The sequence below is a fragment of the Mustelus asterias genome, chromosome 6, assembly GCF_964213995.1.
Source record: "Mustelus asterias chromosome 6, sMusAst1.hap1.1, whole genome shotgun sequence".
Taxonomy (NCBI): domain Eukaryota; kingdom Metazoa; phylum Chordata; class Chondrichthyes; order Carcharhiniformes; family Triakidae; genus Mustelus; species Mustelus asterias.
Genome location: NC_135806.1, coordinates 19,666,182 through 19,677,897, shown reverse-complemented (window position 1 = coordinate 19,677,897; position 11,716 = coordinate 19,666,182). Strand labels below are relative to the sequence as shown.

Here is an 11,716-nt window from a genome sequence, read left to right as displayed (position 1 = left end):
CAAGCCAATGTCAGAACATTTCAAACCCATGGGATCCTGTGAGATTCCATTTCTTTTCTTTCATTATCACAACCTTCGTCAGCATTAAGAATCTGAAAGTTGCACATATTGATGATTGATTGTAGATATTTTTGGATATTTTTCCACCATTCACTACATTAACGTGAGTGAAAATGTCTGATTCTAAAGGGTAAATTTACCAATCCTATGTTCAGCATTGGAACGGCACTCAAAGAATGTAACACTGTGCACAAATTCTCCCACCTACGTTTCCTTCGAGCACGGAGTTGGGGAACTTACCGTCGCCGCATTTCAGTAGGCGTTTGAGGAACTAATACATCAAAGATCTTCTGACCCAGAGAAATGTTCAATTGAAGCAAAGGTTGTGTTTTTTGGTCAATGTTAGCCAATGCTTTGTTTCATATGGAAACAACCTATTGCTCAATGGGAATTAGCAAAATGGTGGTTTTCATGGCACGGCAGGAGAAGATGGAATTCACTCGGACATGTGGAGGGTTCTTTAAGACGGTGATCTGAAGCAGGCTACTGGCTTTCAACACACATTGTTTCTTGACTTGACAGCTGAAGGTTATTACTACTTTACAGCTGCTGTGCTCCACACTAGCCTAAAGAACTTCACCACGGTGTTGCTACTTTGATGCACTTGCTTTTATCATGTGGAGGTTGAATGAACGAGAAGGAATGAGTTGCTGCAAGTAAAATGTTTCTCCTATCTTTGAAAGAAGTTTCCACCGTCTTTCATTTTCTTTCTGATCTGACAAGACTTGGAACCATGCTACTCTGTTGCAATTTGTAATCTTCTAGTTACAGTTATCTTTGCAAATTCCTTCGGTCTGCTGTCTACAATGGTTAGAAAAAACCTCACATTCTACCTCAGGTGGGGAGGTTCTGGCATAGCAAGGTGGATGAAGATCGCCTCAAAGGGGCAGTGGCCTCGATAGCTGCAATTCTGATTGCAAGTAAGAGTTAAATATCTCAAAACAGTGAGAAAGATTATTTGTACTATAAGCCTACCCATGATTTGTATCACTTACCTGGGTGCATTCATCAGACTCAGGGCTATTTGTTCATTGTTTTTGGGTGCACATGCCATTTCCAGCTTGGTATCTGCTGTAGTTAAGAGTTTGGATCTATACTGTAGTGCTGTGCTGCAGTGACAGTAGCCTGGCTCTGCCACCTAATGAATTAAAAATAAACATGTGCCCTGCTTTCAAATAGGCCAACTTCCATTCCACAGGCGATCATTCTGTGACTGATTGCAGTAGAGGAAGCGAGCTTATACATTTTAATTGCCCACTCCCAATGCTCTTAGCAACACTGGATGTGAGAAATACACAGTTAGTTGTTCATTGCTTTCAGCATCGCTAGGGTACAAATGGCAGGATGTATGTCATCTAAAATATTTATCTCATGTGCACAGTGTGTTGATGCCCATTCATGAATAAGTGTCCACATTGTAGCAGGTGAATAAAAGGGTGGGAACCCAACATGACCGCTCCTACATGGCCACAATACTCCAGCTTCTGGCTGATTTCCCAGACTAGATTTGTGGTGCAAGTTCTTATTTCCTTTTGTGTATATATATTTAAAAAACTCAATTCAATTTATTCCTCACTTATCTTATCAAACTGCTTCACTCATTCCTGCTAACCTTTCCTGGTATTCTGAATCATGTTCCAGATGATGTATGCAACAAGTCCTTACTCTGATCCTGTACTGTCAGCGGACCTTGATCCTCAACCCATCACAGATGAAGAAGAAGGATTGATATGGGTAGTTGGTCCTGTCTTAGCTGTTGTGTTCATCATCTGCATTGTCATTGCTATCCTCCTATATAAGAGGTAAGAAAATTAAGACTGTAGATGCAGTGCAGAAATAGGGATGTTCAATGAAAGGGAGCACAGCTTTACAAAGAGCCACAAAGGCTGCCATCCCACTGACCCACTTCATGACCAGTAAATGCTTTATGGTCGTCAGAATAAATAAGAAAACATAGAAACTAGAAGTAGGAGTAAGCCATTTGGCCCTTCAAGCCTGCTCCGCCATTCACTTTGATCATGGCTGATCATCAAATTCAATATCCTGATTCTCTCCTTCCCCTCATATCCCTTGATCCCTTTAGCCCCAAGAACTATATCTAATTTCTTCTTGAAATCAGATAACATTTTGGCCTCGACTACTTTCTTTGGTAGTGACTTCCACACATTCTGGGTGAAGAAATTTCTCCTCACCTCAGTTTTAAAAGGTTTCCCCCATATCCTCAAACTATGACCCCTAGTTCTGGACTCCCCCATCATTGGGAACGTTCTTTATGAATCTACCCTGCCTGAAGTACTTAAATGGTTGTCCTGCAGTTTCAAACAGTGGTTTGCAAAAGCAAAAATCCAGTGAAAACAAGCAGTGAAAATTCTCACCACAGCACAAGCAAAGAATCTGAAATAAATCTCCAATATGCCAATACTGCTGTCTCTAATCATGGGGGACAGTGCAGGTTCAATCCACCTGATTGAAGTATTTAACCCTACTACATATAAATTAGTGTGAAGTATCAAATAAGGAGTCGCTCGAGCCAATTCATGTTGCTTCAGTCAGTCTGATGTCAAAACCAGCAAGTGCATTGCTTTGCTGTCAAACTGCTGTGCCTGACTCTAAGCTGACCTATCACTCAGGGAATAATCCACATTATCCTACCACATACTGTCAAATGAAATGCCCTCCTCATCCCTAAGGGAGCCATGCTGTGCGTGGAGCCCGCAGTAAAAGCTCTTTGATGTTTCTACCTCCAGCTTCTGCAATCATTATTTCCTTTACATGTCGGCTGCACATCAGACAATTTTGCTTTTACGGATTCCCGGCTGCTGCTCAGTTTTAATATTGGCTCTGTTGTTTCCCTGTGTGCCGCAAGCATTCAGTAAATAGAGGCAGGGGTCTCATTTTGACATATTAACTTTCTTCCAAGACTGATGATTGGTAAGCGTTCAACAATATCAAATTGTGCTATCACCACCTTCACTGGAATGATAATTAAGTGTGGCATTTCAGTACACTCTGGCCATAAGTGAATGTGACATTAGAATTGAAATGTATTTCTGTTGAAGCACGCGTGTTACTGTTTTCTTGGCCTGACCTTTAGTCCTTCATTATACTGCTATTAGAAAGCATTAACTGCACTGATGAACTGTCAGTTCCTAATTTGCATGTTAAGTAACATGTTCCCTGCCAGTAAGACATCTGCAGTGAAGCAAGTACGTTGCCATGGCTATTGCTCTTTGAATAGGAAGCTAATATACTGACCTTTCTTCTTTTTTTTTATCTCCTGTTGCATTACAATGGGACAGTAAACCTGACAGGTAAAAGCAAAGGTGTAACCGCTTGAGGAGGGGTTGTGGGGTTGGTTGTAGTGGGCGTGCTGGATTAGTCTCCTGATGAATAGGGAATGTCATGCCCAGCTTTAACACAAAGAACTGTTGGGTTTAACCCAGAAATCACTGCATGTAATGATCAACATTCATTATCTTATTGGTGGTCTATAAGACTGAAAACGAGAGCAAAACAAAATATCACCTCTTATCGCTTCCCCACTAGAGACTTTATCTGGAACCAGTCTGCCTAAATGTTTAGACTGGAGGGATAAAACAAAGGCTGTTATAAAATGCTGATGGCAGTACATGGTGGTCATGCTGTCGGTCACACCACTACCACTCCCTCAGTTGTATCCTGAACTTTTATAAAATGATTTCCACCCTTCACAGAAACATGCACGTTATTAACAACTGCCGATGGCAGTCAAAAGGCCACATGACCTGACGGTTTCAGCGTCATAAAATGACTTGCCATCCGGAACACTTTCAGTTTGTCTCTTTTTTCATTTCATACAGAATGCATTTTATTTCATTTCTTTCCATAGCGGCCTTTATAATCTAACAGATGTTGCTATAAAATTATCCACAAAATTATGATTACACATTTGTGGGAATGACTCCTTTTTAACCACATTTTTAATGGAAAAAAAGAGTAGACAAAGCCCATTTTCTGATTCTGTATTACATTTATGGGTACTGCTCCAGTGATCACGTCAGTGGGTTGGAAAGAACTTGACAGTAGACTGAGACTGAGGGATGTAATTGAATTTAAATCGTACCTATGTATATAATGTAAATGCCCGCAAGCTCCATTCAATGTGGAGGGAGAAAATAGGGGGAAAAAACTTTTAATATGCGAAAATGGACATTCCTCATGGAATAAACCAAAGAATTGCAAATACATCTATTAATGTTGCTGCAGCAACTATTAGTTAAGCAAAAATTTAAGAGGTGTTGATTTTTCATCATTTTTGGCATTACTTGGTTCTTAATAAATCTGCTTCTTTGGTTCATTTAACGGTACAGGGTTCAGTCTGTTTCCCTGATTACCAATATCTGTATTCTCCTTGTAGGAAAAGGACAGAATCTGACTCAAGAAAAAGCAGTATTCCAAACAGCAAGGAGCTACCTTCTCATCATCCCACAGACCCAGTGGAACTAAGGCGTCTTAACTTCCAGACTCCAGGTAAGATGTGGAAGAGTTTAAGTCCCAGGTTTGTGTTGACCATGTTGTATTTTTTTTCTCTCTCTATGAAATGTGGCTACACACAACTCCATTGATATTTCTCATCACACACTCAGAAATATTCTTATGTTGAGATTTATCAGGGAAAGGATTCTGGTTAAGAATTAGGGTCAGAGCAAAAAATGCAAAGTGAAAAGTAAGGGTTCCTCGCTTTGTGTCTGCTGAGCTATTTGCTGTTGATAATTTTCTGCGTAATGCCTCTATGCCATATTGAATCCATGTTGGTATGACTGAACCTGATTGCTGATATACCCTGATTGAAGAAGAATTATACCCAGATTTGCGGGTCCTAAAACCAACCTGCAGACTCTGTAAATTGACTGGGACTATTTAACTTTTGATCACCAATATATCTGTGAATATTATTACTCTGGTAGTAGTTTCAGTTGGTGGGATTTTGTTCTCTCATAAATTGCAGTTTTTGTATTAATTAATAAGTTGCCACCTATCCACACTCATTAAGCTACGTGACGGCATGAAGAGGATAAATAAGTTAATAGTGCATATGTGACCAACTGACATATCAGCCTCTTTTTACTGCCATTTGGTCTGGATTGAATCCTGCAAGAGGCGGTGTACAGGCCCAGCAAGAGTACAGTAAGTCTCAGAAACTTGTTGCTGCAATGCCCAACAGAATAAGAGCTCAGCCACTTGATAGCTCACCTCAGAGGAATCTGAGGCAGGAATGCTGTTGCAGTGCGTGCCATTACTGGTTACTCTTCAATGCATTTGCACATTTCTGATATGAAGGAATTAATCACACACCTTGCAGGTGAGATCAATGTTTGGCTGAATTAAATTAAAAGATAACTGATGATAGCAATTCAGCTATTGTTTGAAGCCACAAATTAGCACCAGTCCTGTGAATGGGTTTAGATAATGGGACTATTTTATTGTTGATCTGTGTTTGCAGCTGCTTACAGTGCTCCTTGAGTGCTTCCACCAAAATCAGTTTGCCATGCAACATTGATCAATTTCCAAACATACTGTAGATCAGATGTACTCACTATATACCACAATGGACAAATAACAATTTCATCATATGCTAAATAAACAGAGACAAAGTCAAGCATTGTGCTGAAAGTCCTACGGGTTCTGATGTTACTTACATGGCCTACTTCAAGTTAAGACATGGTTCAAGTATTTTGTAAATAAGCAGATTTAAGTTACAATAACCCCTCAAAAGAAAACAAATTGAAATGAAAAGTGAAAGTAACTGGGTACAGTAGAAGTAGATCCAATAGAGGAGTTTGGAGGTATTGTGAATGAGAATGTTTCTCGTTGACCCCTTTGGAATGGAATTGTAATCCAGGTCCAACATTTTTTGATTCTGTCGTGGAGGTGTGGGTGTCACTGGTTAGGTCAACATTTATTGCCTATCCATAATAGGCACTGAAGGCCACATGATTATAGTTACATACACCTAGTGCTGTTAGAAAGGGTGTTTCAGGCTTTTCACCCAGTGACTGTGACGTAATAGTTCCAAGTCAGAATAGTAACTGATAAGATGGAATATAGAAACGTAGAAAATAGGAGCAGGATTAGGCAATTCGGCTCCTCGAGACTGCTCTGCTGTTCAGTATGATCCTCTATCTCGATGCCACACTCCCGTTCTCTCCTCATACCCCTTGATGCTTTTATTATCTAGAAATCTATATCTTTTAAAATATATTCAGTTGACTTGGCCTCCAGCTTTCTGTAGTCGAGGATTCCATAGGTTCACCATCCTCTGAATGGACAAATGTCTCATATCTCAGTCCTAAATCACGCACCCCCCGCCCCACACCCAGATAGCCAGGGATTATATTTTCCCTGCATGCAGTTTGGCCAGACCTAGATGCCGGAATTCTACTGCCCTGCCTGCTGCAGAATTGGAGCGGGTGAGAGGCGGACAACGGAAATGTCCGTTGACCTTGGGTGGAAATCTGTGGTCTCGCTTGAGGGAGGCTGTAAAATACCACCCAGAAAGTTTATTGCTGCTGATTAAGCATTTGAAGTGACTGTCAGCCAAGTGATTGGGACATCTGCAAGTTCACAGAATAAACCAGGACTGAAAACAGCACTAATTGCTAATAAAAAGTAGTTAATGTGAGGGGGGAAAGAAATGACAAAGTTACTCTGGGATAGCCGGTTGCTTTTCTGAGATTGGTGTTAAGACACATTTGCCTACATTTTCCAATCAGTCCTATTCTATTGCCAGCACTATCCCATATGTGCTTCGAACATCAATACAATGCCGGAAAACTCCAGATATCAACCTTGAAATAAGGATGTGCAAAATATTTGCGAACAGATGCTTAATATGGTTGTGTAAAATCCCTTCCTCTGCTACTTTTACAGAAGGATCTGTCCATCCATTATGCATGGCTTAATAGCTCCATTAAAAGTATGGAGTTTGCACTTTCTTCCCGTGTCAGCGTGGGTTTCCTGGGGGTGCTCCAGTTTCCTCCCGCAGCCCAAAAATGTGCAGGTTAGGTGGATTGGCCATGCTAAACTGGGGGAACTAGCAGGGTAAATATGTAGGGTTATGGGGATAGGGCCTGGGTGAGAATGTTGTTGGTGCAGACTTGATGGGCCGAATGGCCGCCTCCTGCACTGTAGGGACTCTTTGAAGTAGTGGGGAAGGAGTGTCAAACAAATGCAGGAAGCATTCTTATTCTCATGTAATTTCAAGACCAACACCACGTTATGCAGAAAGAACTGTATTCTGTAGCTGGCTCCACTCTCCCTGACCAGGCATTGCTTAACACTGACACTGCTAATTCAAGTGGAAAGTGCTCTGTTCACTTTATTTGTATTTGTCATTTTGATGTGGGTAAAGAAAACCTATCCCTCCCTACTCCCAAAAAGATCAACTGGTGACATCTTGTAAATTGAAACTGCAAATGTCTTTCAATAAAAAAGTAAAGGAATAATTGTTCTCCTTGGCATTTTGCTCTGTGAGCCCTGATCACTTCTGCTGCATGGCTGGTGTCAGGCGCAACCAACTAACCACTAACCAGCTTGTTTGAAATCACCCTCACGAGACCTCAAATTCCCCATTTAACAGGAATTGAGGATTTATCTTGGATAGGAGCACTGAAATATAAATATTGATTTCCTTTGGAAAATGTATTTTTCTGAATGGCTTCCTTCTGTTCCCAACACAATTGGCCTTTAGCGAGTAGGGGGGCTTTCTGCGATTTGATGTCAAAACTCAGGAGTGGCACATTGTATTAAGCCTAAGACATGGACATGTGGTTAAAGCAACTGGGGGAAGCATGTGTGAAAAACAGGAGCAGAATTTAATCTGCACTTAAATAGACTACAGCAGCATAGTCCAATAGATGAGAGAGCATCATTCATTTAAATGCCCTCCGTGACTGATGTTGTTGTATGTCCAGGGTAATTTATGAAGTTGTCACTGTGACCTGTGCAGCTATTACTAACCTATATTTATCATTTCCAACTGCCTTTCCCTTTTCCACCCTTAGCCAATAACTCAGCCCCTTACGCCTCCCCTTTTGGTTCTTGTGTCCTCCCTCCCCAGCCACAGCAGTGCTCAGTATTTACATGATAATAACACCGTTGCACGGACCAACTCCAAAAGTTCTAAATATCTTATGTTTCTGCTTCAATATTTGAGCACTCAATCAAAGGACAATATCATTGCGATTTTTTTGATGAGTTCCGCAGTCCTTCTGTTAGCCTTCCATGCACATACACACCATCACGTCTGTGCTTAGTCCTTGAAGCTCCAGTAGTCAGTCCATTATTATTCCTCGCCAGCTGCTAGATGTTGACATTAAACCAGTGAAATGCTTTCTAGCCTTTCCTTGATACATGCAGATACAAGCTAAATTTGCCTAAAAATTAATGAAGGGCAGTGGAGAGTTTTAATGAATGTTTACAATCATATGAAAAGCCATCGGAGTAGGAGATGAGCTCCTAAATCTTGCCTCTCTTGAAGAAATATTCTTACACTTGCAGTAGATTGTCGGAACTATCAAGGGATTGTCTTTGGGCAGGAGATTCTGACCCTGGGACCATGACAGACAGCAGTAGCTTATTCACATCACACTGAAGAAAATACATCAAATGGCAATGTTTGTCCTCTTCCCCCAGCCCACCGTCCCTGCACTCTGTGACCAGTGGAAATATTTCTGAAGCTCTACTCATGTTGTAATCTTTGTGTGTTCTGTACCCGCTCTATAACACTGGTGCATGCTATTTGCATTCAGCCCCTCATTAAAACTAAAGTGCATGTAACTGTCTGCTGTGTGAGTAGATTTTATTATCAAACTTAGATGGAGATGGAAATTACATTATTTTCCCTTTTTGGTAACATTTGCAATAAACTGATTTAATCAAATAATTTTTTTTATATAAAAAAGACAATTTTGGATAGCGTCTCTACCAACTTGTTTTATTTCCCCAGTATTTTATGTGAAATTTTCCATCTCATTTTTCTTCGGTGGAAGAGCAGAAACTTTATTTATACACCCCCCATTTTCTTTGCAGGTTCAGGTGTCTCCAGTTACCATGGTAACCTCCATTCGACAAGTTAGTTTCCCCTAACATTAGTTCATTTCTTCTTCCTTCTGGACACTGTTCTCTCCTTTCAGGCTTCTGGCTGCTTGTTGTGTAGTTCACATGCCGCAGTTTTCATTCTAACTCGATACAGACAAGCATTTCGTACATTGCAGGGAGGAAAGTCTGAAGTGGCAACGCCGTCATTACTCAAAGCAGCAGTCAGCGTCAGGGCTAACCTTCCATCCTCTCAGCCCAGCTAACCTCAGCGACATGCAGCCCAAACTTTATTACCCTTTCCACTTGAGGAATGTGAGCTTTTCAGAGCATGCTCGGTGACTGTTAATTGCCTTGAGAGCTCTTCTCTTCTGAGCATGCCCTGCTTTGAGTAATTAAACTGTCTGCCTGCTTTATTCTCTCTCTCCACATCAAACATGGTTACTAGTTTACACGTCAAGCTCTCCTAACAATTGCTTTTCAGACCTGTGTTATGCTGCTTTGTCATTAAACGCTGCCGATGTAACACGCATTTTATTCTTGTCCAATTTGTCAGGCATGGCCAACCATCCACCAATCCCTATCTCTGAGCTTGCGGATCACATTGAGCGACTGAAAGCCAATGACAACTTGAAGTTCTCACAAGAGTATGAGGTAAACACTTAATGTTGTTACCATGTACAACATTTTTCATGTCTGCTTTAAAATGTGATAAAATGCAGCTAGACTAAAGAAAGAAGAGGACACCTTGCTTTCTTTTGAAGAAACAATTGCTCAATTATTGATCCTTTATAGCTTGTTCTTTACTCTTTATGATTCCTTTTACAGGAATGGAATTATTTTTCATTTAGAATGGAGCTTTGGCCCCAAATTGAGGTTTTGAAGTAGCCCTAAAACGATTGGAGCAAAGCATCTCAGAAGGAAACTGTGCTTAAAAATGGAGATTAGAAAATTGTTCATTCGAAATAGATACTATGAAAGTAACCTGAAATTATAGGTGATAATGTACATGTGTGATGTGATACTGAATGAAGTAATATTTGTAACCCTGAAACTCAAATGCACAGTCAGCATCTGTAAAGAGAGCAGGTTAACAGACGCTGGCCGGCCTGCTGTGAATTGGCAATATTTTCTGTTCTTATTTAAAAATTCTAGCATTTTCAGCTCCTGTTTTATCTTGGAGGCACATACCTCAGTCTTAAAACAGTGGGGAGATGGAAGTATAAAATATGAGGCAGTTCAGAGGAGGTTCACCAGATTGATTCCAGGGATGAAAGGGTTGCCATATGAGGAGAGATTGAACAGTTTGAGGTAAATAAAATACTAAAAGTAAATGTAGACCAAATGTTTTCCCTTGTGGGGCAATCTAGAACAAGAGGTCACAGGCATAGGTTGAGAGGCGGTAGATTTAAAACTGAGATGAGGAGGAACTACTTCTTGCAGAGGGTGGTGAATTTGTGGAACTCGCTGCCCCATAGCGCGGTGGAGTCTGAATCATTGAATGATTTCAAGAAGGTGATAAATATATTTCTGATTTTAAAAATGGGTTAAAGGGATATGGGGAACAGGTAGGAGATGGATTTGAGACCAGGCAGAGATCAGCCATGATCTGATTGAATGGAGGAGCAGGCTCGAAGGGCTGAATTGCCTACTTCTGCTCCTAATTCCTATGTCCCTACGAACAGAAAATGCTGAACACAATCAGCAAATAGGACAGCCGTTGTGAGGCGAAACAGGAGTCTGGCTATTGCTCTGAACAAGTGAGGAGGCTGTCGGATGCCGAGGCAGTCTGGTCAGAAGGCCTACCTCTGTCCTCAGGCACTTGGTCCAAGTTTGAAAAAAGAATACAACACAAAACATCCCTCCAGCCCTCATTCCCCCACCACACACACACACTCTTTATGCCCCATCCATGCTAACCCATGCCCTTTATCCACCTCCATAACCTCCTAAACACTCCATGCCACCTTATGCTCGTACCTACCCCATAACACCTCACAGTCTCCATGCTAACCCACGCCCCTGTATCCATAGCAAACAATGCTGCTTTTAATACTCCAGACGTGTTTTTTAAAAATTAAAGAACAGGACTTTTAAATGCCTTGAAAGTTTGATAGCACCGTTTGACTGTTGATCTTGCTAGATCCTGTTGACAGTCCTGACCCGTCTTCTTGAAAGTTCTGACAGCTCCCTTTGACAGGTCTCTCTGACAGGTGCTTCTGACAGTTTTGATAGTTGATTTTAACACCTTGGCTGACAGTTTGAATGAGCATTACAGTAATCAGTTTACACACTTGTCACCCACATTGTGCCTGCTTTTAACAATTCCAAAGGCACCTGACCTACTCCACAAGGCACTTTACCTCCTTCAAAGGTGTCCTGGGACCAGATCCAAAGGGCTATCCAAGCAAATCAACAAAGTTCAGACCAGCTGTTACCTGGTCTAATCTGCACACTCCGGGTTTCACACCAGAGGGATGCAAAAATCAGCATTGTGTTGAGGCAGCTGATGATTGAAGTGGCCAGCTGCGTCCAATAACTACATGTGTGTGAACTCCGGCCCGCCCCCATTCCCACCCCT

At 41.3% G+C, this 11,716-nt stretch overlaps 1 protein-coding gene across 14 annotated transcripts in view; it reads left to right on the top strand.

The window, feature by feature from the left end:
- Nucleotides 1–11,716, top strand: part of ptprda (protein tyrosine phosphatase receptor type Da) — a 595,150-nt gene that overhangs the window by 485,916 nt on the left and 97,518 nt on the right. For 8 of the 14 annotated variants that reach the window (XM_078214107.1, XM_078214108.1, XM_078214116.1 and 5 more), the window contains 4 exons: nt 1,702–1,862; nt 4,457–4,569; nt 9,130–9,171; nt 9,692–9,789. In XM_078214107.1, coding sequence (XP_078070233.1) covers nt 1,702–1,862; nt 4,457–4,569; nt 9,130–9,171; nt 9,692–9,789 — 414 coding nt within the window. The remainder of the gene's footprint in view (nt 1–1,701; nt 1,863–4,456; nt 4,570–9,129; nt 9,172–9,691; nt 9,790–11,716) is intronic. The other 6 variants (XM_078214119.1, XM_078214118.1, XM_078214117.1 and 3 more) reach the window with 1 other exon arrangement.